General features: G+C 44.3%; 2 protein-coding genes and 1 long non-coding RNA gene across 4 annotated transcripts in view; 2 read left to right on the forward strand and 1 right to left on the reverse strand.

The window, feature by feature from the left end:
- Nucleotides 1–12,157, forward strand: part of prr36b (proline rich 36b) — a 30,243-nt gene extending 18,086 nt beyond the window's left edge. The window contains exons 4-5 of the mRNA XM_030408073.1: nucleotides 7,574–7,794; nucleotides 8,069–12,157. Coding sequence (XP_030263933.1) covers nucleotides 7,574–7,794; nucleotides 8,069–11,028 — 3,181 coding nt within the window. The 3' untranslated portion in view covers nucleotides 11,029–12,157. The remainder of the gene's footprint in view (nucleotides 1–7,573; nucleotides 7,795–8,068) is intronic.
- Nucleotides 12,158–17,922: 5,765 nt separating this feature from the next.
- Nucleotides 17,923–22,166, reverse strand: LOC115575780 (uncharacterized). Its single transcript, XR_003982727.1, has 2 exons — nucleotides 22,027–22,166; nucleotides 17,923–19,557 (listed from the first exon to the last, which is right to left on the reverse strand). It is a non-coding gene; the product is annotated as an uncharacterized LOC115575780 (long non-coding RNA).
- Nucleotides 22,167–22,458: 292 nt separating this feature from the next.
- pkn1b (protein kinase N1b) overlaps nucleotides 22,459–25,359 on the forward strand; it is a 34,384-nt gene continuing 31,483 nt past the window's right edge. The window contains exon 1 of one of the 2 annotated variants that reach the window (XM_030408075.1): nucleotides 22,459–22,597. Coding sequence is in view for 1 of the 2 variants with exons in the window: in XM_030408078.1 (XP_030263938.1) it covers nucleotides 22,571–22,597 (27 nt within the window). In the remaining variant the exon portion in view is untranslated. The remainder of the gene's footprint in view (nucleotides 22,598–25,359) is intronic. The other variant, XM_030408078.1, reaches the window with a different exon arrangement.

Genomic DNA, 25,359 nt, shown 5'->3' on the forward strand with positions numbered 1-25,359 from the left:
CTGCAGTACAGAGTGCTCATTGTGTGACATTTATTAACTGTCATGGTGAATTCATTTATAACGTCACCCAATTCTCTGTGGAACTGGAGTACCCACCTCTTCTGTGAATATAAAATACCACACAGCAAAATTAGAAAACACAATGGAACACTATTAGAGTTTAGCTCAACACTTGTCTGGATCGCTCCTCAACAATTACTAGTGTTAGCTTTTCTCAATATTATGTAGACCTCATCGATGTCATTGTTAAATATACAGGGGTTGCCTCCACGTTAACACTATAATGTATTTGCTTCAAAACAGTTTATTGACATTGACATTTTATCACATGAATACTTTCAAAACATGCAGCATTTTTTTCACAACAGACATACAATTAGGTTCTGTATTTATTGCATTTTCCTGTTTACTGTGTCTCAGATGTATATAATAGATCCTGTCTGCTCAGTGTATCACTCTGTGAAACTTAATTATCTTTATGCAGTCCATCTTTCATCTTCAGCCAGCGTCCCCTGAGGACATTATAGAAGCTACAAGACATACATTTCCTTTGTAGTTTTAAATAAACCAAGAGTAACTTCATAAGTAGAGAGAAAAAGTGTTTGTGTTATTTTGATAACAATTTAGAGAGCCTTGTTTTTTCAAGATTACAAATTAAGTTTCTAACTGGGTCTTAGGACCTATATATCACACCTCTTTTCTACTTCTAGATATATTTCAGACTGACTGGCATAAAGAAGAAGTAAGACCTTGAACTGTATGAGTTCAAGTTTGGCACAAAACAGACGTGAATGAGTCCTATCAAGCGCCCCTTACCATCCCTCATCAGTGAAGTCAGTCTTGTGTTTTTAGTCATACAACATCCACCACTAGCTGTGACTAGCCAGGGGTTTAGATAGAGAGACTATAATGAGCCTGATCGGTAACAAGGGGAAATTTGTCAAGAGACTGAGCTGAAAACAATCCGAGGCTAATACTGTAATCAGGTCAGGATTGGATTGCCATTGTTGGTGTAGGTCTTTAAAATGTTAAACAGTGGATGTGTAGCCCAAAGAAGGACATCGCTGCAGTAGACCTACGTATGAATCCCCATAAGAGAGGTTTAACCATTACTGACAATAGGCTCCTCTGACAACTGTGTGCACCCTTGTAGGCATACTTAGTTAAGTGTGTGCGTGCACGTCAGCATTTGCATTTGTGATGTACTTTGACAGGGCCATAAATTCCGGCTTTAATTAGATTTTGCCCTTTTGCTACCTCCCTCAATCCTTAATTCAGCCCTGCTATCAGCAGAGTGGCAGAGAGCCCGAAGGATACATTAACTGCCACATCAGACACACCCTGCTTCCCCTGTTGCTGTCACACACACATGCACACACAACTGCAGTGGTTCTCTCAATTCACTCCAAGGCTCAATTGATTTAATTCCATCAGCCACAGGTTCCAGTTATCAGACAAATAAAGCACAGGGCAAGGCAGGTTCACTAAGTGACATCAATCTAATTTAAGGCCACTCACAAGCTTGAGGTTTTAGCCAAATTAGATGTTTTTTTTTACTTGTTGCTGTCCATAACTCTGAATTATTGCTTGTTCTTGTTGTGTTTCTTTTAAAGCAGACTTTGACTGTTTGAAAGCTCATGCTTATAAAAAACAGTTTTTCTTTTTTTTTAAAGGGCCAGTGTTTAGAATTAAGTGCATCTTATAGTGCGGTTGCAGATTGCAACCAACTGAACTGCCCTCCTCTCACCCACCTTTGATGTGGCACTGATGTTTCCCCGGAACGCCACTCAAGGTCCAGCCATTTTTATTGATTTAAATGCGGACATGTGGACATATTATATCTCACAATGCTCCTAAATCCAACACACTGAACAAGAAGGAAAGAGAAAGCTTTTCCATATAGATGACTCGCAGCATTTCACCTAAGAAATAAGCTCCCTTCACACAGTCCACTTCACCTGTGAACAGAAACAGCAACAGGCCAGTGAGGGTGTTGAAGCAGAGTTAAAGATGATATACTGTTGATACACCATAGGTTATGACTGTGTAGTGCACTGTGTATAATGACTACAGTGAAGATGGTGGCATGTAGACAGTGAGTGTATGTGTGTGCGTGTGGGCACCTGCTGTTTGAAGCTGATTGCCCACAGCATGTAGCTTGGGACGGGAAACATTTGAGCCTGATTAGTGTGCAAACGGAGAAAGTAAAAAATATCATGTATTGTTTGATCATCATGTCCACGTGTGCTTCAGGGATCAGGGTAAGCCCACATTTTGCATCAACTTGTGTGCATGAATATTTACAGATTTTTGGGATCTTTTGAGCAGCTGCAAAGATGATTTGCGTCCAGTTAAGCATTGATAATTGGAGACTGGTATGCAGCATGGAAACTGCCCAACAGGACAGCATAGCAGTGCTGCGCATTCACTATATAGGTGCATGAGTGTGTATGTGCTGTTCATGGATGCTCGCATAGTAGGAGCAGCATGCAATTAGAATGCAGAGCATGTGTTCATTGGCTGGTATATTACTCAGTATGATGTGGAGGTAAAGGGGGAAGGGTGCATATACGTGCTGGCTCGCCGAACACGTGGTCTGTGTGCACGTGCCGCTGAGCCGCCTCCTCCCGCCTGCCCTGCTGTCGGTGGATGCAGCAGAGTGAAGTAAAACAAAAATGGTGGCAGTGGAGTATGGAGGCTACATGGCTGAATAAGTCATGTGTCCCTGCTGAGCTCCCATCACTGCTGCCAGAGATACAGGCAGAGCGTGAGGGCTGTGCATGCAGAGAGCGCGAGGTGTGCGCATGAATGTGCGTTTTTGTGTTTGTGAAAGAGAGAGGGAGAGAGGCAGAGGTGGAAAGAAAGAAGCAGAGAACCAGAGGGTATCTCTGTGTGAAACAGGGAGATATTGCCCTTCAGTAGATTGGAGGACAAAGCAAGGGTATTCAGTCCTTTTTGTGCAGGCTTAGAGGAGGAAATGAGATGAGCTGGCTGCTGGGCGATCAGGTGCTTTTCCATTTTTTTCCTGCCCTCCATTTTGCCACCCATGTTCCCACATTAGTCATGCTGCTTTCCTCATTGACGGTCCCTCTGGGATGATAAATTTTTATTGCAGCGGATTGAATGCAACCCTCCTCATGATCTAACAAATTAGTGCTGATGTAATGGTCCAGCACTGGTGTGTGTGTGTGTTGAGCAGCAGCCAGGCTCCCTGCCCCAGACGCTGTTATACAGAACAGCAAGAATCAGACGACATGTTGCGCAGGCTGTAAATCTCCCATCCTGCCAGGGGTGTGGCCGAATACTCTGTGATGCGGTCTTCTGCTGCCACGATTTTTATAGAGGTCCGGCCGCAGAGCCAATTACTAAATGGATTTAGTGGGAATGAGTCTGAGTGAGGGAAGGAAAGAGGGACAGAAGGAGGCGTGTGTGTTTGAGTATGAGACAAAGGTTTGAGTGTGCAAGGGCGTGTTTGTGGGTGTGTTCACGTGTAATAGATGTTGCTTCGTAGAAAGCTCTCTATACCAGACTCTCATATTTGTTCTTCTATTGTCAAATAAAACAAATATTATCCTGATATTGAGGTTCTTATTATATGTGTATATGTTATTATACCTATGTTGGAAAAGTGTGCCTCTGCTGATAGTGTGCCTTTTAATCACCTTTGTTTTATTCCACCAAACAGAAACACTGAAAGCTTTACAGTTTTGAGTACTGTAAAACATTTTTGTTCAAACTGGATACTGGATAGGGAACTGTAATTATAGTTTTATGAGTTTTCTTTTGGTAATGGAGTGAAAGAAATGATAGGTAGATGGATGTAAAATTCGGAGACATAGTATCTCATATCATTCCATTCCTAATTAGCTGTACAGTACAGTACATGAGCTGTTCATTAAGTTAGTGGAATTTGATTTATTTTAGCAGTGGCCTGCTGGCCTGGGTCCAGTTTTAATCCACACACTTACCAAGTTAACAAGTTGGCAGTTCTGTCTGATATCAGACAAGGGGTCCGCACTTCCTGCACTGTGGCTACCAGTGAGTTTCATGTGGCTCCTAGTGTCCTGTAACGATACAGGAGAAAGTGACCACATTTAGAGCAGAGGGTTCTGATCAGGTTTATTTAACTGCAAAACTTCCCGAAGTGCCTGTAGTCTCTTGGCTGTATCCTTCTTCAGATGAGCTGAGACCACTGTAACCAGGATGAAGATCCTGCCTCCATATTTGTGGTGCTTAATTAACTCAGCATCGTCTTTAGTGCACTGCTTGTCTTCAGAGGAGGGAGGTCCTCCCACCACAGTTTGTCGCCTTTGCTGCAGGGAAGACTGCCTGCATGCTTCTTCAGCTCTTGCTTACTCATTTGGCCCTTTTATCATGGTGCATCTCATTATTTAAATCACAGCCTGACTCTCGTCATATCGTAACAGCGCAGCACCAGCAGGCAGCCATGTATTTACGCACACTCCTGTCTCGGCTCCAGTGATTAAGGACATTTGCAGTAAAGCTAAAATGTTATTAATGGTCCTCAGGCGAATTTTAGTATTTATCTGTGTGCGTCAGTGCGCCTGTCGCCAACAAGCGTCACAGTCATCTGATTTTTCAGCTTCAGTTCATTTCTGGGCTTTCTGTTACACATTTGCTTTAATCCCAATTTATGGTGTTGTTTCTCTCAGCCTGGCCTGTGGTCACATATAAACAATGAACACAGCTTTCTGCTTACAAGCTGCCCATTGAGCAAATTGTAGAATCAAAGTAACGTTATATAAAGAGTGCAGTTACTCTTCACTCTTCCCTTTCATTCAGCTGACAGTAAGCTTATTTATAGAACAGTTGGAAGCTTGAAATAATTCAAGCACCAATGCATAGAGTGTTTTCAGGCATTGTCAACGTGTCTAAGTGTTGTTAAACAACTTCTGATCTCAGAACACTGGACCTGATTTTACTGTATCCTGGTCTCTTCAATACTGTAATACGTTTTCAACTATGCAGACTGCCTTCTCTGATAAGTAAGAAGAAGACAATGTGTAATCGGATGAAAATGATCTCCCTCCTTTCCCATCTCCCTATTGCTTGCCTTTATCTATCTCTTTCTTCTATCTTTCATTTTTAGGGGCCTGGATAATTTCCAGAGCACTACAAAGTAGTCTCTCCTTTTGGGATTATCCATATTCCATTTATCAGACAGATTATTGGGAATGCCCTCTCTGAATATCCCCTCAGCATACTTGATCTCTAAAGCCACGATCTGTATCGTTTAAGTCCCCCATTCTCCTTTCCCTGTAATTCATTTCTTATCTTTTACTCTCTAATTCAGGCCCACAAGACTTTTTCAAGAGCTTATTCTCATTTCACCTTTTAACATCCTGTTCATTGGCTACTCTCGACTATTTTAGGCTTAAAATCTTTACATCTTACTCCCCGTTTCCTATATTTAGGCTAAAAGCTTGGCAGTAAAAGCAAATTCTTGATTAAATGTTATTGTGAAAAAAGTTTTTTTCTGCAGCAGTCTGTCCAAAAATCTGTCTTAACGTTAGTTAAGAATTATCTTGAGAAGGTCTGAAAAGTATTAAATTGTAGTATCTAATACATGTAGACAGTCCCCACTGTGTCTGTCTTTGTCTTTTATACCATCTCTTTTACAAAATTATAAGAGGGCTTATTTCTTGCCACAAGGAGGCTAACGCTAGCAAATGACCTCGTAAGGATTGTTAAGCTTTTCTTATATTCCAGTTCTGTGTTGGCAGTAAATCGATGCATCACCGATGATTCTACTAGTGTGTTGCATAGCCAAAAGGGTTTTATATCAGTCAAACTGCACTAACATGATCCAGCAACATCAGTATCAGTAACACACCTTTCACTAGCCTAAAGCCAGTCCTAAATTAAGTGGATCTGTTTGAACTTCTAACATGACCACACCTCTCTTGTGTTGCCGCCTGCCTTTAATCTCAATTCATGTTACCAAACCGTATTCCATTACATTTGCCAGGTTGTGGATAGCACGCACACAATGAGTGTGCTTTGAACATAGCCCATGGTTTCAGCTGAGGGATTTGAACAAGTTATTTTTGTTCTCCTTTCAGTATTAAAGATTAACGTGGTCTCAGCCATCTTCACTCTTGCTGCCTCCCTGTTCTCTTTCTGCCAGTACTAGCTCAATTCTTTATTTAGAAACAGGCAGTTAGTGTAGCGTGGACCCAGGAGATTGCACACCACAGCCTTGTCAGGACTGCTAGATGTAGGTTACTTCGCTCAGAAGTGACATAGAAGCCAGATATTGGGCCAGGCAGGCCGCCAGAACAGGCATGCTGATGCATACAGCCCAGAGTGTCATTCCCCTGTTGGAACTGGGTATAGACAAGCGATGAGGGATGTGGTCAACTAGGGTTACGATGCCTCTCTGGGGTCCGTCGTGACTCACGTCCCAAACTGCCCCACTTCTAAGCCCCTTTGGGGAGTTTGTCATGGGGTTGTGCAAGAGTGAGCTGGGCCTAGGCCTGTTGTTCCTAATGTTTCAGATGCTGACACGAACAGACAGAAGTGAATTATTATTTGGTAAAAACAAATTCTTTGTATGATGCTATTTCCTTATCATCCATTAAAGACAATCAGGCTTTATTTGTATATCTTAGTTCATACAGGTTAGTGCCATTCAGTAGACTGCTGATAGTACAAATAAAGACAAAGGGGTGATATAATTTTAAAATAGTACAATAGAAAATATTATTAAATAAAATAAATAATGGCTGTGACAAGTTCTAATCAGAAGCCAGTTTTAAGTTAACAGGAAGATATCAACACTTAGAGCTGCTCTCAGATCCTTGGGCAGACTGTTCCAACAGCTTGGAGCATTAAACTTAAAGCTGCCACCCTAAAAGTTTTGGCCCTGCACTTTGGAACGACTGCACCATTCATCCCACCAAATAAGGTAGTTGCGTCACTATTATGTGCTTTAGAACAAGAAGAAGTTTAAAGCAAGACAAAAACTGACAGGCCACCAATGTGGGGACTTTAAAAATAGGTGTAATGTGTTCTCTCCTGTTTACAAGTACTTATTGGATTTGTGCTGATGCCACATCTGAAAGTGTAATTAGGTCAAGGCCTTGGCTGCTTGTCTACCCATTAAGAACAGTCTATCCTGTCCTTATGACTACATACCATTGTATTGTTTTTAGTGTTGCAATCTAAACAAGCAATCTTGTTCATGTTGTTTCTTAGGGTATCCTCTAGCAGTAGACATGACTAATGATTGGGTCTTGCTCCTTGTCACAACCATTTAACGCATAGAGATGGGGGTGTGTGGCTGATGACTGCCTTTAGCTATGAATGGCTTGACAATGCAAACACTTGAGTCACCTTCAATTAATCTTCATCCCTTGTGGTTTTTAAATAGGAAAATCACCATCTTATTGAGCTCACTGAAGTATAGCTGTTACATGGGGATGTTAAATGATCCAACAAGTGAGCCTTTTATTTGATTTGAAAAAAAGAAATGCATACTTAGCTGCTATTAATATTTATCTGTTGTCCCGCTCAGCATTCTTCAACCTTCGTCTTTACATTGTTTTTTCAGGCCTTCAACTGGCACGACATCATCATCTCGTCCTGCCACAGGCTCAACCCGGCCACCCACTGCCAGCACAACCAAGAGCTCCCCAGCTGCAGCCAAACCTGCCACCCCTAAAACCTCCACCACTGCCAGGCCTGCTGCCTCCAAACCAACCTCTACTACCCCCTCTGGTGGCAAACCTCCAGCATCACAAACATCCAGAAACGCAACCCCCGTGAAAAAAGGTAGAAAAACAACAACAAAACAACCACACACACACACACACACACACACACACAAACAACCAGTATTGTAATGAGCAGGGATGAACAAGCAAGTATTAATCAAATTACATTTGGTTGACCATCTATTGATTTTTCTAGTTTTACATTTAGTGTCACTCAACCACCACAAGCCTCAATTTAGAGTTTTAAGGATTTTTTGTGTATTATAATATGCTGCAGTTTAGTTTAATTATATCATTATTCAACAATTGCTTGTGCTGTGTTTGTCCACCAGATGCTTCAAAACCAGCCACCCCAGCATCCAAAAAGCCTGCAGAGTCCCCCCTGACTCGCTCATCTGCTACAACCAAGTCAGCAAAACCTGAGACCCCCAAATCAGCCTCAAAATCTGACGTCACTGCTAAAAAGCCTTCTGCTAGTAAGGCCTCAGATACAAAGACACCAAATCGCCCCAAAACACAAGACAGTAAGGCACCTTCTAAGGATGCTTCCAAAACCCCTGTGTCCAAATCGGCTGCAGCAAAGACCTCCACCCCCAAAAAACCTGTGGGCTCCAGCACCCCAACACCTGTGAAACGTGGCCCCAAACCTACAACTGCTGCAGAGCCTGAAAAGGAAATATTTGCTGCTGTAGCTGCTGCTGCAGCAATCGCAACTGCGGCAGCTGCCATTGTTGGGGCAGAGGGACAAGAACCACCTGCAGCGGCAGTTGTGGAACCATCTCCTGCGCCAGAACCAGTCTCTGCACCAGTGTTGGAAGCAACACCAGAGCCTGTAAGAGAACTAACACCAGAACCTATACGAGAACCAACTCCAGAGCCAATACGGGAACCAACACCAGAACCTATACGAGAGCCAACACCAGAACCCATAAGAGAACCAACACCAGAGCCTATAAGGGAACTTACACCAGAACCTGTACGAGAAGCGTCTCCCGAACCACTGTCTCTGCCACCAGCAGAGCCAGAGCTCAAAGCCGAACCCATTCATGAAGCAGCCTCCAATGTTCAGCCATCGGCCCAACTGGACCTTTTCCAATTCGAGGAGTCTGCAAATGACTCAGTTTCTTCTCTGGGAACTACCGTCATGTCCCCTCCATCTTCCCCACCTGGCCCTGTTTCTCCTGTCAGAGAGCCACAGAACGCCTCCTCTCTGCTGGACATGCATTTCCAGTCTGATATGATGAATTTCCAGACAGAAGAGAAAAAGGAGAACAAAGAACAGTTTGAGGCACGAAAGACTATGGAGTATGAAGAGGAGGAAGAGGAGGAGGAAGAAGAAGAGAAGGAGAACCTGTTTGTGCCTACCTCCACAGCTCCATCTGCAGATGCCTTCAGTGTGATGGCACAACCAAATTTGTTGGGTACCTCACCCATGGATGACTTCGCCTCCAGGCACCTGATCTCCCCTCATGAAAAGGAGGAGGCAGTGGAAAAGGCTGATGAGGAGATAAATGAGGACGATGATGAGGATGAAGATGAAGATGAGGAACAGAGGAGACTCGGCCATCAGCCTTCCTCTTTGATCACTGACATGAGCACGTCTCAGCCCTCTGAAGAGTTCCAGGTCCGGTCCTCAGCTTTCGGTGGCTCTGCAGGTTGGCACGGTGACGACTTGCTGTCTGGGATGGACTCCGAGGATGTGAGCAGCTGCACCAGCAGTCGGCAGCAGGGAGTGTCTGACCTCAGCAGCACCCAGCATACTGCCATATTGGAAGGCACCCAGAGTTCAGACGCCCTGGTTGATTCAAGCCTCCGTGGATCTGAGGGCGATGGTAATCTCATGGGTTCTCCCAACGTGGAAACCCTGGCCAACGAAGAGGAAGACGATGAAGAGGACGAGAGGGTTGATGATATGGACTTGAGTTCAGAGAGGGTAGAGGAGCATCACAAAGCGTTCCAGCAGGAGGAACATGACGAGGATGAGGATGAAGATGTGGAGATGCACAGTGAAGGCGTGACGGAGAGCTGTGAGAATGCAGATGACGACTTCAATGAGGAGGAGCGTTTGGACAACCTCAATCGCTCTGGTCCTCCGCCTTGCGCCCCCCCAACCTCCTCCTGGGGCCAGACCAACCCCTTCTCTGATCCCTGGGCTCAACCAGCCTCTCTGCTCTCTGTCTCCTCCCCTAGCCCCATTTCTGACCATGGTGCAGTTGAGTCTGAAACACCCACCCTGTCTCCTGCCCAGGCACGTTTGGAGAGCAGCGCCCCTTCCTTTGCTCCTCAGTCAAAGGATGAGTTCGGCCAGCATGAGGAGATGAAGAGCTCGGCCCCTGAGGAAGTTCATGACTTACTTGGTGCCCAAGCGGAAGGCATGTCCCAGCCGAGCGCCTTGGCCGCCCACAGCGGTAGCGAGACGAGCACACCAGAGGACCTCCGCGACTATGACAGCAGCTCTGGGGTGGAGTCCCGCTCAGACAAACAGCAGACACCAGTACCTGCTTCAGTCCAGCCTGACATGGAGCAGGACCTGGGTATTCACTTGGAGAAAGGCGATGGCGAAGAGGAGGAGGCTGAGACACTTCCTGCCGATGAGGTCTTAGGAACGGGACCCCCAACTGCTCCAGCGTCTGCCCCCTCTTCCCCCTCCACCTCAGGAGATGAGGCCAGCGACACAGAGGGTGAGATGCAAATAAACGACCCTGATGCGCCGGTGATGATGGATGAGAGCGCTGGATTTGAAAGCCCCACTCCCACCTGTAGTCTGCCTGCTCTTGAGGAGGATGAAGAGGCGGCGGACACAGCAGCCGGAGAGGGCGAAGAGGATGGAGGTGGGACCACCCCTCAGTCAGCCAACTCTGTGGCATCTTACGGCTTTGACTGCACCACATCCAACTCCAACGCCCATTCTATGGCCGAGAGCTGTGGAAAGAGCCCAGGGATTTTCTCTCTTGAGAATGAGGAACAGCTGCCAGAGGAAGCAAAAGACCCCTCCCTCATCAAGGAGTTGACCCTGCCATCAGCTGCTGCCGCTGCCCAGGCAGAGGACCTGCTGGGCAGACACGTGGACCTGATGCCTTTGGGCCATCCGGGAGATAACCAGCCCAGTCTAGGGGAGCACCACTACATGCTGGGGGGAAAGATGGTAGCAGACCACCTGGAGGAGATCGATCCGTTGGAGCCCAGTCGCCACTTCGGGGCCCAGGATTCTGAAGACGCCGGTGACAGCCAGCCACCCTACTACTCTACCATATGTGATAAGACTGATAGTTTTCTGGCAGGTAATGTATAAGTCCCTCCTATTACCCTTGGAATGCACCTTTTCCCCGCAACCTTCCCCCTTTACCTGTTGTTCGTTTTCTCTCCAGTTGGGTTAGATGGCTTAGAAGAACAAAAAAGGAGAGCAAGATTGTAGGGAAAGAATTTTAAAAAAGTGAACAGAGGAGATGGAAAAAAAAAATGACTGTAGCAATTTTTAAATGAAGCCTCCCTCTTTCATACTGTTATGGTCACGGTTATGAGTGTATGGCTTAAACTCCTTTATGTACAATAGCTACTACCATTTTCTAGTAGAATGTTCTTTTTAAGTAACACTGCATATTCTGTAGCCCCTGATGGGGTATTGACTGATTGGTCCAATGTGACTGAGCTTTGAAACCGAAAAAAGCAAAAAAAAACAAAAAAAAAAACAGATGAAATGACATGGACTCATTGTGTATTTATCCTACTGTTTTTACCGAACAAATGTCAATGATTTTTTTTTTTTTGTTTTGTATTTGCTTATTTGTTGTTTTTTTGTTTGTTTTTTCTGTTGAAACCTGGTCCTCCCTACCCTGTGTACACACGCTTCATGTTCAACAGCACCATAGCGATAGTCAAATGCTCCTTTTCAAAGTTTGTGTTCTTGTTTCAAGACTTTTAGCTATCAAAATAAAGGCTAGATATTAACACGGCGGTTCGCCCTTACAGATTTGTTGAGGTAGGTATGGGAGTTATTAGATTGCATTTGGTGAAGTTTTTTAATGTGTGCTTCAAGAGGTTCTACGCTCTTTGCATAGGTTGTTAAGGTATATAACGTGCAGTCACGTACAGTATGTGTTTCAGGCATTGGTTTTAAGTGGCTAAGCTTCAAGCCTCAGTTAGCTGATCATATGTGTTCCAGAAGAGACTAACGACTAGCCTTTTATTTGTGATGAGACACTGCATTGTCCTACATCGCTCTCACAGTTGAGCTTTACACTCGCTGAATCGTTTTCATAGTGGGCGTTTGGTTTACTATTTCAACAGTATATTGCATGTTTAACTAACAAAGACTGTGTACTACATTGAATTTGAAACAATTCTACACTAGACATGTTCATAAATGAATGGTTCACACTAGGTTATCTCTCAAAATTCCATTAAAACATCATTGCAAGGCATTTTGTTCCTGTTTCTTATTTTCCCTACGGATCCAGCATGTTGTCAAATTACTGTCCCTGTGTTCAAGTCATTGTGTATCTGTGTGTATACACAACTGGTTTCCCATGGCGTCCCCTACTCTTCACCATGGGAATAACCAGTGAACAGGAAGTGATGCAACATTGTACAATGGTGTTGTGTCTAAAATGGAATTTTGGTTGAACCAAAGAAGTAATCCAAATGGTGTCCCAGTGCCCTGTTCTCCAGCATGTTCATGACATTTCCAGATTTTCACTAGCTGACCAACATGACATTCAGGCCACAAAGGTACCCTGTGGAGGTTTATTGATTGCATTGTCTGTATCCTTAAGGTCCAACAAAATTGTTGAACACATTTGGCTTCTCTTTACATCAGCTGAGCCAAATATTTTAAATCCTACATTGTTCATAGAATGGCAGCGGTCAAATAGTATTTTTTTGCATAAGAAGGTACCTAACCTGGAGTGACCTGGGAGTGGCGTCCACGATACGAGCTGTTCAGATTCTCTGAAGGCTAAGGAAAGGCGCTTCAGTGCTTCCATCCTTATCTCTTTAAGCACACGGCTCACTGGACCATCCTTCAGTCCACTGTTGTCTTTATGTCCTTGTGAATTCTCCTTCACATTTTTCCTTCACCGCATTGGTTTTCAAGTCAAGGTCAAGGAACAGTGTCAAGGAAAAGACATAGGACATCTTTTTTTTACTATTTGACCGAAGCCCATATCTGCTAGCTTGCAAATCAGCCAACATAGCACTACTACTGGTCAAAAGCTTCACAAGGTACCCATCAGTAAATAGGCAAGAAATACACCTCATACCTATCAAGGTTTTAATACTGTACACTCAACAGGGTGAGACCTCATATCTGTCTGCATCCCATCTGTTCCACTCACACATTCAACAAAAACACGTATATAGGAACAACCCCTCTTTGTGAAAGCCACTTGAATGCATCTGAATGTTGAAGCTCAAGAAGACCAAGCACTTTTCTCCTTCTGTGCCTTTTTCCTCTGACCTGCCTGTTTTTGAAAACATAAATTTTAGCAGAATAAAATCATGACTTGGTGATTATGCATGGCACGGGACTAGCATATTTATTAAATTTTGGACATTTTACACCATACAATACTTTGGTCAATTTTTGTCTTGTATTTGTCGGTTTAGTCTTCCGTGTTTTCATATGTCTCTTCAAATACCTGTTGTCTGTATTGTACTATGTATATGACTGCTGTCTTGCATGGTAACCCACGTTTTTGAAGTGCAAAAAGCAGCGGATATGAGTGTGGTACAAATACTGTAGTTTACATTATTAAAGCAATCAAGAAGAAAACAAAAATGGTTATATATTAAGGAAAATGCAACCTCTGAGAGAAAACATCATGCAGCAACTACCTTACCTTATCGTGGATTGTCACTTTATTTTGAAGCCCCTTTATTTTTTCCGTTACACCTCTTGTCAAATCTCCTGAACCCTCTTCGTCCTGGTCCCTGTTGTTGTGCCACCCGTTCTGTTTGATGCATGCATCTCTAATGGATGCACCAAGTGATCTTGACTGTCTCACAGGAGACTTGAAGAAACATGAGGCGGATGAAGATTACACGCTGCGAACGCACTCCCAGGAAAACGACTGGAACCAAAACCACACCGTTGCTGTTCCAATAGCCAATGGCCACTACTTGGCGCTGGTCCCAGGCAACAGGAGGCCCATTGATCCGACTATTGCGGCACATTTCACCAAGATCCCATGCCCTCCTCCTTTGATAGAGACCAACATTGAAAGTCGCCCTGGTGGAGAACAGCTTAGGAAGCTGGAGCAGCACCAAGAGAAGTTGAGAGAGATGCAGCACCGTCAAGAGCAGGAGAGGCAGAAGAGGCAGTGGCTGGAGGAGGAGCGGCTGAGGCTGGAGCAGCAGAAGCAGCTCGAGAAGCAGCGTAGGGAGCTCCTCCAACTGCAGCTTCAGCAGCAGCAGCAGGAGCACCGGCACCGCAGGCAGGTTCTGCAGTGGCAGCTGGAGCTGGAGCAGCAGTACCGCATGCAGCAGAAACAGATCCAACAGCAACAGCAGCTGAGGAGGAGCCCGACTGGAGTGATGCTGTCCCCGTCCTCGGGGCTCTGCACCATCTACGAAGCCATGGAAACCAGTGACGAGGAGGACGAGGCCAGAGGAGAGCACAACAGGAACAAACAGGTGGTAGGGAAGAGGACGCCGTCCGCCATGAGCGTCACACAGGATTTCCAGAGGCAGCTGCGTCCAGTGCCGCCACAGGAACTGGAATGGAACAAGAAGGTGGACATGGTCCAGCAGCTCATCAACCAGACCTTGGTGCTGTCTGGAGACAGAGGCTGCCCTCCTCTCCTCCTCCTCCCTGTGGGGACTGGAGGAACCTTAAGCCCCTTGGAAAGCAGCATGTGGCCCAATCTGCTGCCCCAGTTCAGCCCCCCTGCTGCTACGGTCACCTCGGTCAGCAGCTACTCCCCAGACAGCCAGAGCAGCTCCTCGCCTGGAGACTGGACTGTGGTGGAGTTGGAGACCCAGCACTGAAGACAACTAACCAACAAGTCGATCAACCAACGAGCTAACCAATTAAAGAAGTAGTTCAACATTTTGGGAAATAACAGTTGCTTTCTGGTGGAGAAGGAGCACGGTACCTCTCAGTCTTGTACAGTCAGTATGACACTGTAGCTGATTAGCTTAGTTTAGCATGAAAAATTGGAAACGGGGAAACAGCTAGCCTAGCTCTGTCCAAATGTAAAAAAATCTACCTGCGAGCACCTCTAAAGTTCAATAATGAACACGTCACGTCTTGTTTGATAAATCCAGACCAAAATCAGTGTGTAAGAACAACTCACCGTTTGAATGGGAGCGGTTATCGAGTGAGAGACTCCAAGTTACTGCTCCAAGCCGCAAAAAAAAGAGTCCGGCCCATAACCCTTTTGACATTTTTACACTATGGGTATTGATAAGTGAGCTTTAGCGAGGCTAGTGAGTGGATTTTGTTTCCTCTGGACAGAGCCAGGCTAGCAGTTTACCCCCGTTTCCATTCTCTGTGCTACATTAAGCCGATCAGTGGCATCAATCACATCTAACTGCCTGCCAGAAAGCAAATTAGCCTGTTTCCCAAAATTCCAAACTATTCCTTTAACAATGCACAATGCAATACACCATAAGACTTACATTTTATGTCCGATCTGTATTTATACTGGATGAAAATAACATAGACGTGAAACATATCACACAAAGCAGTTATTCCTGAAGCCATAGAGGGATCTTAAGGATAATAGATTAATTCATACCATTTATTTTTTTTTTATCCCATCACAAGTCACGTCATCATGTGACCATGCAACTTCAGAATTGATTTCAGACAAACATCCTCTCTGTCATTAGAACAGATGCAGCGCGTTATTGATTCCACGCATATCACACAGCGTAGCCTCACATTAGAGCATGTTTCCTCACCAGAAGCACAGTCCTCCGCCGTCTCACTCTGAGACGCACCGCTGTAGAAACAACTGTCGTGTTGTGTTGTGTGGGGCTGCGCTCCACTGTATATTCTCTGTTTTTATATATATATATATATCACAACCAGATGCTGAGACCAAATACTGGTCACCCTCTCAAATGAGAGACTGAGCTATGACATATTGCACTCGTTCTTTACTCTATTTATTATGTAGGCCAAAGTGTTTATACAGGTAAGTTGCAGTACTGTTTATAGATTTTACATATTCGTGGACCCAAAAATCCTTATGATGAAGTGTGAAAAAACCTATTGTGTGTGTGTGTGTGTCAGATAGGAGTGTAGTGTGAAAAAGGCCCGTGTGTAGATGACGATGTGCTGTTACCCCCTCCGCCTCGCCCCGCCAACCCACCCACCCACATCCACTCGTCTCCGGTCAGTAAATGTTACTGTGACTTCACTGGACAACCAGGTTTCCATGGACTTAATAGAGTCGTCAGTCATGGAGAAAGAGAGGGGGCGTGAGAGAGAAGAAGACCCCCCTTGTTCTGCTGCCATGGGGAGGGAAAGCCAGGCGGGTGCTGGACTGATGGGGGGGCGAGGGTGCTGGTGGTGGTGCTGGTGGTGGTGGTGGGCTGGAGGGAGAGGGCTATGGTTGTTGTCCTCCCCTCTCACATTCCAAAGTTGTAACCTCATTTCCTGGGTCGGCCAGTGCTCAGGGGGTCTCCGAGGTTACCGATGATGTCATGGCGGGAGAGAAAGGAGGATGTCTGAGATGAGACAATGCAACACTCCAGTAAGGGTGTGTGTGTGTGTGTGTGTGTGTGTGTGTGTGTGTGGGGATGGGAGGGTGGACGGTGGTGGGTGGTGGGAGGTGGGAGGCAGCCGAGCACCAACACTCTGCCCACGCTCACTACTTATTACTACTGTATGTGTTTACTATAACATAAGACTGTTTTTACACGCACCCTCCAAATATCTGTGCTCCGCCTCGTGATTTGTGCAACGTCCACATTTACATTATTCCGATCGGGATGTCTCCTTTTTTCAGTAACTGTGACTTTAAATGTCTGGTGTGTAGAGAGAGAAAAAGCACCTGTGTCTGTCTCTTTGTGTCTGCACGAGGTAGGTGAGGTCAGTCTGGAGAGTGTTAGAAATACTCCAAAAAAAAAAAAGAAAAAAAAAAAAAAAGAAGCAACACCGCCACCTGTTGGCTGCACGAGAGAGACGCCACCCTCGACGCCCCGCGTGCAGTGTCACTGTGATGTTGATTTACAATAAATCAACGGATCTGTTGTTTTCTATTCAGACCTGTTAACCTTATACGCTTTTATGCACCGCTGATATTACCTGAAATGCACAATTTTGTATGAAAGCCGAGGAGTTGTATGGATCCTAAATCAATATTTATGACATTATATAGTCTAGTTTTCTAAAAATCCATCTTGGAATTTATACCGCAGCCACACACTGTGCATGTGAACGTAGCCACTGATTCTGCTGTATGCTGCTATATATGATCATACCTGAAGAGTTTTTACACAGTTTACTACCTTATACATGTGACCAAGCACGATAACAATGCATGCTTTTATGAGAGTGACCCTACATGTGCATCTATATTGTTCTAATGATAGTCTACAGTGCCTCAAGCCCCTTCATGTTGATATTCTTGTGTAGCTTTGCAGTTTACATATCATACGATTACTATACATTTTAAGTGTTTACATTTTTAATTGTTTTCTTTTGTGAATCTTTTTTTGTATCGAGAAAAAAAAAAGAAAAAAATGCTCGTGCTGTCGTTGTGCCAGTGGCCAAATGAATTTCAGTATCAAAGATGTGAAGAATTCACTGCCCGGAAACATGAAATAAAAGTTGCTTGAAATCTGTGGTCCGCGCTTGTGTTATGGTGCGTGTGTCAATGTGCTCATCAGTGGGGGTAAGTGACATTTACGTAGCTCTTGACAGAGCTGTTCCTCGGCGAAGGAGAGACAAAAGCAAGTTGACAGTGGAGTGGTCCCGCCACTGTCATACACACTGACGATGATACTGAGATGATGCAGATCGAGTTGATCATAGAACAACAGGCGTCGACAGCGAACCGTCTGCGTGCATGTGTATTTTTTTCACAGGCAAGAGAAGAAGAACAGGAGGCCCTCGTCTTCATGCTTCCACTTAGTCCAACTCACATCTCTGAGTGTAAACTTCATTTACAGAGTTCAGTTCTGCAAACTGGTAGTCTGACATACTCCTTACTTTGGCTGTCCAATAAAGTCAGAGATCGGAGGTGGAAAGTCATCACATTTAATAAAAGTGGTTGCGCACAAACTGCACTTGATTGACACCTTCTTCACCCTTTCATTGGTTTTGTTATACGCGAAAAAACTGACCTTCTTTTCAGCCCTTGCCAGTGATTTATTGCTACTCTCTACTTCTACTCCCTCTACATTTCAGATGGGAATACTTCACTTTTCACTTGACTTATCGTAACCTTACAGCTACAGTTTCGGGTTACTTTGCAGATTGCAAGATATTCCACTGAAGACATCTACGTTTTAAATACATTGTATTGTTCATTACATCGATAGATCCAGATTTTTTTGGGACCCTTCACACAAAAAAGGAGTGTATCACGTCTCAACAATAAGCTACAGACCAAATAAGAGCCAGACACCTCAAGTCAAGTCAAGTTGAGCAAGGGTTAATTGCTCATGGGTGAATTTTTTTAGTTTGTAAGAGGGAGAATGTCTCATGTCTTCTTTTAAAAGTCAGAGTGTGGCTCAAATAACTGATGCATCTGGTGATGCTTTGGAGGTGACTGACCCTTAGATTGGGAAACATTTCACTAAACTACCTAACGATGATAATGTAGTTAAAACTACAGTAGCTAATTTTTGGGATCTTAGAGAGCAACGCGTTCTCACTGACGGGGTTTTTCCCAACTGGCCCTTTTTGACGGCAGACATTTTGATTTTGTCAAAGCAGGAAAAGCACAGGTGTGTCGAATGACGTCAACGGTCGCTCAGTTCTATCAAGTATTGAGTTGTGCTGGTGAGCGAGCGTGCACAACAGACATTTCTCATGGCAGCCATTTTGACATAAAACGGTAAACACAGGCGTTCCCCATGATACCAATTAGGATTCTGTTCGATTCAAGGTCAAGCCAGAGTCCGGGTGCTGTTATTGTGCATGTTGGCTCGCTAGAAAAATCTCTGCTGCACTAAATGGAACTGAGCCTTTATTGCTCGTCATTGATTAAACCTGTGTTCTCCTTCTTTTTCAAGTCAAAATGGCTGCTGTGTAAAGGATCCGTCAATTACCGTTGCACATTTCTGACTCTCTGACATCTTTTGCCACTAACGAACACACTGACACCAGTTGTGTCGTATCGTGAACCTTTGAGGAAGTATGAACTGATTGTATTAGTATCAACCTCATGGTGTCAGAGGTCGGTGAAACTGGGGAAGAATTCAGTTCCATACTTTATCACCCGATAAAGGAAGGTTTGTTTGCATATGAAAAAAAAAAAGCACCAGAACAATACACAGTAGCAGAACAACATCAGCAGTGTAAATAAGTCATATCAAACTGATTGTGTTAAAGGTGCTTCAAATGTGGCTTTCTGTGCCTTTTCAGCAATCTGCCCATTTCACCGACAGTGTAACGAACACGTCGGAATGAGCGAATTAGTGCATTTCTTTTTTCTCGCATCAGTTCAGGGCGTTTCTTCCTTCTGTCCGAGACAGAATCCAGAAATACAGAGGTCACATTGTTGCTGCGGCCTTCTCACGCGCGGCGGATTCCTCTAGTGGCAATAAGGCCTTCATTCATCGATCCACCGTAGTGCTGTGTGGTGCAGGCTGGTTGGGTTTCCTCTCTGGGCTGATTTGCTGACAGCAGATAAAGCGCCATCTGACTCTGCGGGAGAGAACAAATGTGAGTATGACGTAGAAGTGTTGTGACAGCGTTTTTGGTGAAAAGACCATTTGTTAATGGCAATCTCCTGTGCAGTGGCGTGCACAGACTTTTTGAAGGGCAGGGGCGAAAATAGGGGGAACTTTAGAGCGCATTTTTGCCACCCAAGAGGGCACTTTAGCGCACATTTTGGCTCCCAAGAGGGCACTTTAGCACGGGTTTTTGCCACCCGAGAGGGCAGTTTATCATGTTTTAACCAGCAAAGGGGGCAGTTTAGTGTGTTTTGCCAACCAAGAGGGCACTTTAGCGCACATTTTGGCTCCCAGGAGGGCACTTTAGCTTGCGGTTTTCAACAATTGGGCCACTGCCCCCCCCTTGTGCACACCACTGTTCCTGATAGATAAGTTGTAAGAACACAACACCTCAAATTATTAAAACTTTAATGGGCACACCTTCACTTCTGCATATGAATTGTGGCCCACAGCTAAGTTGAGCACAGGGGACATCCAGTGACATGATCACTGAGTTCATGTAGATTCACTGAAAAAGACAGAAACTGTTTTCCTGGAACACTTTGAGGTTATATTCTGGGATTTTAAAAGGCTCAAATGTCAAAGAAAGGAGCTGTATAAAGTAGCCACAATAAAGGCCTACATGATACAAATTGTCCATATCTAAATTGAGCCTACTTCAGTAGCAGTGAGGCTAACACGTTCAGCTAGCTTTCGTGGTTAGCTTTCTCAACAGGCCGGTCTCCTGCGCTGTCATGATCAACAGGTCTCAGGTGGAGGCAGTAGGGCGCTCGGCTGCCGCAGAGATCTGAGCCCGTCCACAGCTGCGTCAAGCTGGACACAGGAAGCCGCAATAAGAGCACGGGGGTGAAATGTGTTGCTTTCAAATTAAAAGCCACGCCTCATCATGTCCAGTACACACGTGGTACAAAAGTACTGGATTTGAATCAGTGGTGGAAAGAGTGCTGAGCAGTGCAGCTACATTATTAAAATATTACTCAATTATATGCAAAACTACAGGTATAAACAATAGCCTACTTAAAGAAAAGTACAAAGTATTCTTTCGTACACACTACTCTTTCTATAAGTCTCATTATCAATAGCAGGCATTCAAAAAACTAGTTTCTCTTTTTTTGTCCATATTTCAGGGTTTTTATTGGCCTGTTGTGGAAAGCCTTGTGGGTTATGAAAAGGCCGATGAAAGTGTGAAGTGTACTCCATTATGACTTTAGAAGTAACTAGGTAGATTACATGGTGTAATGCATACTTCAGTGAAAGTACAATAACTTGAAAAAATACTCATATAGTTCAAACACCTCAAAAATGGCTTTGAGTAGCAGTGTTTAATTGCTTCCACCCATGCTTTTAATGTATTTGAACGGTTCACAGCTGCAATAGATGGAATAGTTAGCACAAATGTACATAAGATATGTCAATTGACAATATATTTGAGACACGACAGCGGTATTAAGAGTGCAGCTACTGTATGTAGAGAGTTTATCCAGAGTGCTTTACTGTTTTACTCTCATTCATCCAATTGGGGACACCAATTAATGTCAGGCCCTGGGTCATGAGAGGGCCCTAAAAAGCGCCTTAAAATTATCTACAATAATTAAAATGATTTGCTGGAGGGGCCTTTGGAGATCATCTCGTCCTGTGTACAGGCAAGACTACTGACGGCCCTGTATGGTAGGGGCCCATAAAACATTCTTGTGTTCAGGCTCCAGAATTTCTTGCTACACCCCTGCATGCTCACAGAACAACACAGGCCTGTGGATGTGAACAATGGACAACCCAGTCAGCCACCCCGGTGTAACTGTGGTGCTCACAGCAGGGCCAGCGATTTAACTTGCCATCAGGTAAATTGTACTGAATATCAGTCAGCACAGTGTTGGACCCTCATGTAATGTACCATTTATTTCCACATCGGGGCTGTGTGGGTGTAACACAGCGCCCTCCAGCGGGCCCCTGCGGACTTGAGTGGCTAGCAGCAAACTCCTCTAAAGTCTTCTGTAAGTCTTCTGTAACCACTTCAAATACTTTAATGTTTTTGTTGGAAGAAATGTGGTTAATGTTGTGTTACATTGGACGGATAGGACCTCTAATTACCACAACAAATGCCTCTGTTACTATGGTGTGTGTGTATTTAAATTCGTTGTAATTTGTTTAGCACGTTAGCGGTTACTTTGCTAGCTTAACTGGTTCCGTTAGTAACACAGCCTAGCTAGTTTTCATTAGAATTTAACCTTGTGTAGCTTAGTGGCTAACCAGCACTTTTTTCTTTCTAACTTAAGCCTACTAGAAAACGCAGCGGAAATGTCGTTCCCTATTTTAGTTGTATGTTGTATCGACTTGGTAAATTGGTATACAGACGTTTTATGGTGAAGGCTGTAACCGGAAGTGCCGTGTGGTGTTGTGAATCCGACTTAACGTTCGTGCCCTCCTCCCCAGCATCACTCACCGGCTCACAGCTTTCCGCAGAGCCGAGCAGGAGTACACCGCCGCGGGGAAGATGGCCTCAGTTTGTTGTATTATGCAGAGCGGAGTGTGGCGGTGATCCTGGCGGGTTTCGGGTTTCCTGTCAGTGTTTGTCTCCCTGAGGATGAGAAGACAAGCCTGCAGGAGCAGCAGCGGCAGGCGCACTCACACTACTACTCCAGGACAGACTGCACTGCGTGATGCAGATCAGAGTCCAAGAGTTGACATCCTGCTGCCAGGAGGTGATGGTGGTCTCTCTCCTCTGCTCACCTGCTCCTCAAACGTCACGATGTTAACGTTTTATTCACTTGTTCCTCATACAAGTCGGTACATCAACCTGCGTCTCCACCGGGACTGTTGACTGTCCTTTTTTCCTCAATCCCACAGGACATCCAACGCTGGACTGTTTGTGTTAACCACCGGAGGACTTCAAATGTGATTTCTACAATGATCTGACGGCTGTAAAGTGAGAGAAACATTTATAGAAGTCACCTGGCGTCGCATCTAATTGGCTGGCCGCGAAGCACATGATGGCCAATAACAACGAGCTACAGGTGAGTTTACCAACTTCTCCTCCGTCAGTGTGATAATGTGAACTCTGGAGCTTCAGGTCCACACAGTTGTGTTTTGAAAGGTGAAATGTGGGAAACATCTGGGGAGGAGGTCTGTGATGGAAGTACTCCAGACAAACTATTGTTTTGATGATGTGACGATGTGCTTCAGTAAAGTCAGGGCAATGGAGATACAGATGATGAAATAAGAGAGGTGAAAATTGAAGGTCAAGTTCCAAAAATACTTACTCCTACAGTTCCCATGATGCAACTAGATTTCATGAGACCCCTCCATTCCCGATAAATACCCATCTCATGTCCACACACCAAATTTGTGACGCATCTGTTCTTAAACGGTAGATTAGGAAATATGGGAAAGATAGCCACGTTTACGACTGATGTGGGAGTTACAGCTGACAAATTGCTTATTGATGAATGTACTATTCTGGTCAATTAGTTGAGGAATGATTTCCAAAGTAAAAAAAACAGTGAAAAGCAGCAAACCCTCACCAGTTAGTTTAAGAAGCTGACTTAAACTATCAATCTATTATATAAAAAGTTGCAGATTATTTTGCTGTTAATCTAATCATCTTTTGAACTCCGTGATGAGTAGACTGATTGTCGACAAGTGCCCCTTAAATGAACTTCCCTTTGGTTACCAAATGCCCTGTCCATTGCTCCCACACCTGAATGACGCAAATTATTGGACAAAATTAGACCAGACTTGGTGACTGTCATCTAAACGCTATAAGACAATGTAAGATCCAGTAACACAGTATTAAAACCAAAGACGATCACATTACGAGTAAAAACCATACATTCTACCTGGAAGTATTATCAGCAAAATGTGAGTTTTCAAAAGTAAAGGGATTCAGTCTATCATTGTTAATACTGGTGCACATCTGTAGAGTAGCATTTCACTGCCGTAGCTGGTCGAGATGAAGCTAGTTTGGCTGTCAGCCAAGGCAACAGGGCCCTTCAGACGCAGTCAACGGGGTCGAGAAAAGAAAAGGCAACTTTTTATTCGTTTTCAAGTGTTTTCGCTAATCTCTGCTTTGTGGGTGAAGCGGCATAGGGGCTGAGAAACATCACATTGGTCTAATAAGCTTCTTGTGTTTTCAATTGAAACTATAAAACAGAAAGGTAACCAGTAACTAACTTCTCCTGTTAGATAAACATAGTGGAGTAAAAAGTAAGTTTTCCATTTGAATTGTGTTCGAGTGAAAGTAGAAAGTGCCTCAAAATTAATACTTTAGTACAGAACTCGTAAGTAAGAGTAAAGTTACTTTCCACCACTGCACGCTGTTGTTATTATTGATCAGCTTAAATATCAGGACAGACAGCAGTTAGATAAACTGTGTTTGAAACAGTTGTGGCAAAAAACATACAAAGCATTTGAAGCACTTGAAAACTGTACAGCAGTCTGCAGTTTCTTTTTAAAGATAATTACTGACCCACAAATGTAAAGCAGAATAATATTACAACAAAGGAGTGCAGCTGTCCTAAATGCCTGTCCCGCCGCTGTGACTTCATTCAGTGGTCAACGTGTACAAACAGCCAGTGGACAAACCTGATATTTCCAGGCCAGAGGGGGACTGTACTTCCATTACTAGTGTGACCTTATAACAATTTTACCATCTCACTGATGCAGTTACTACAGCCGTGGCCTTCTCTGCAACCTTGATACAAACTAGATTTCCCAAAATTAAATGCAATGATTTCCCATTTGTGAAACGGCAATGGCCCCTTGGGTGGAGTCGGGGGTGAGTCATGGAAGGCGTTGTGGTGTCAGAGCCTCAGGTCTAATGTGGAGGGGTTAGGTTACAGTCACTCTGGTGTCAGCCCGATCCGGGACGCAGTGGAGGGAAGCGTTAAAAATTCAAGACCAGTTCAGCTCATGCCAGGAGACGGCACATCGCTGTCACAAAACCCTTTCACAAGATAAAACAGTGCAGTGGACATTGTAGTTTTATTTAGTCAATTTAAAAACCCTTTGATCTGCTACAGGTCTACACAGCTGAATGAAAATCGGTGTGTCACAAGAAAGATTATTAATTGATGTGTGACTGCATGTCATTCAAACCACAAACGGCTCATATTTCCTGTATCCAGCCTTGTGTGGGTTTGGTGCGAAGATGTAAAAAAAAAAAAAAAAAGAATTGCGGGGCAGTGTTTCCCAGTTCTCCAGAAATCAACTCATTCACTTCTCATCCTTTGCACAGTCTATTTGACACCGCTGAATCATTTGTTGTGAGTAAAAACTGACTTCTTCCTTGACATTTGATAGTTTCCCTGAATGGAGAAGAAGCCTCCAGTGTTTCTTAGAAAGCTGCACTGTGATGATGGCACTGGAGCAGTAACAGCTAATATGGGCGGTACAGTGCTTCCTGTAGCGTCCTGTGTGTAAGGGTGTCATATTTAAAGGGATCTCCACAAATGTAAAAGATTTGTATAAAGTGTGTTTGCAGGTCTCAGGGAGTACTACTGCCTCTATGAAAATAGTCATAAAGCCTTTTGTAGCTCCAGAGGAAGCTGCATGGATTCTGATCAGTTTTCTCAAATTATGTCGCTCAGTAGGTGAGGTGCATTATGGGTGCTGTAGGAAGCATGATTTGCCTAAAGAGATGTTGTAGATTGCTTGTTGTGTCCAACCAACAGCTGAAAACCCAAAGGCGCTTCATTTCACATCATGAATGACAAAATAAAGCAGCAAACCCTTACAGCTGATAATCTGGAATCAGCTAATGTTAGACATAGACACACTA

This window comes from Sparus aurata, chromosome 23, assembly GCF_900880675.1.
Source record: "Sparus aurata chromosome 23, fSpaAur1.1, whole genome shotgun sequence".
In the NCBI taxonomy this organism is placed as follows: domain Eukaryota; kingdom Metazoa; phylum Chordata; class Actinopteri; order Spariformes; family Sparidae; genus Sparus; species Sparus aurata.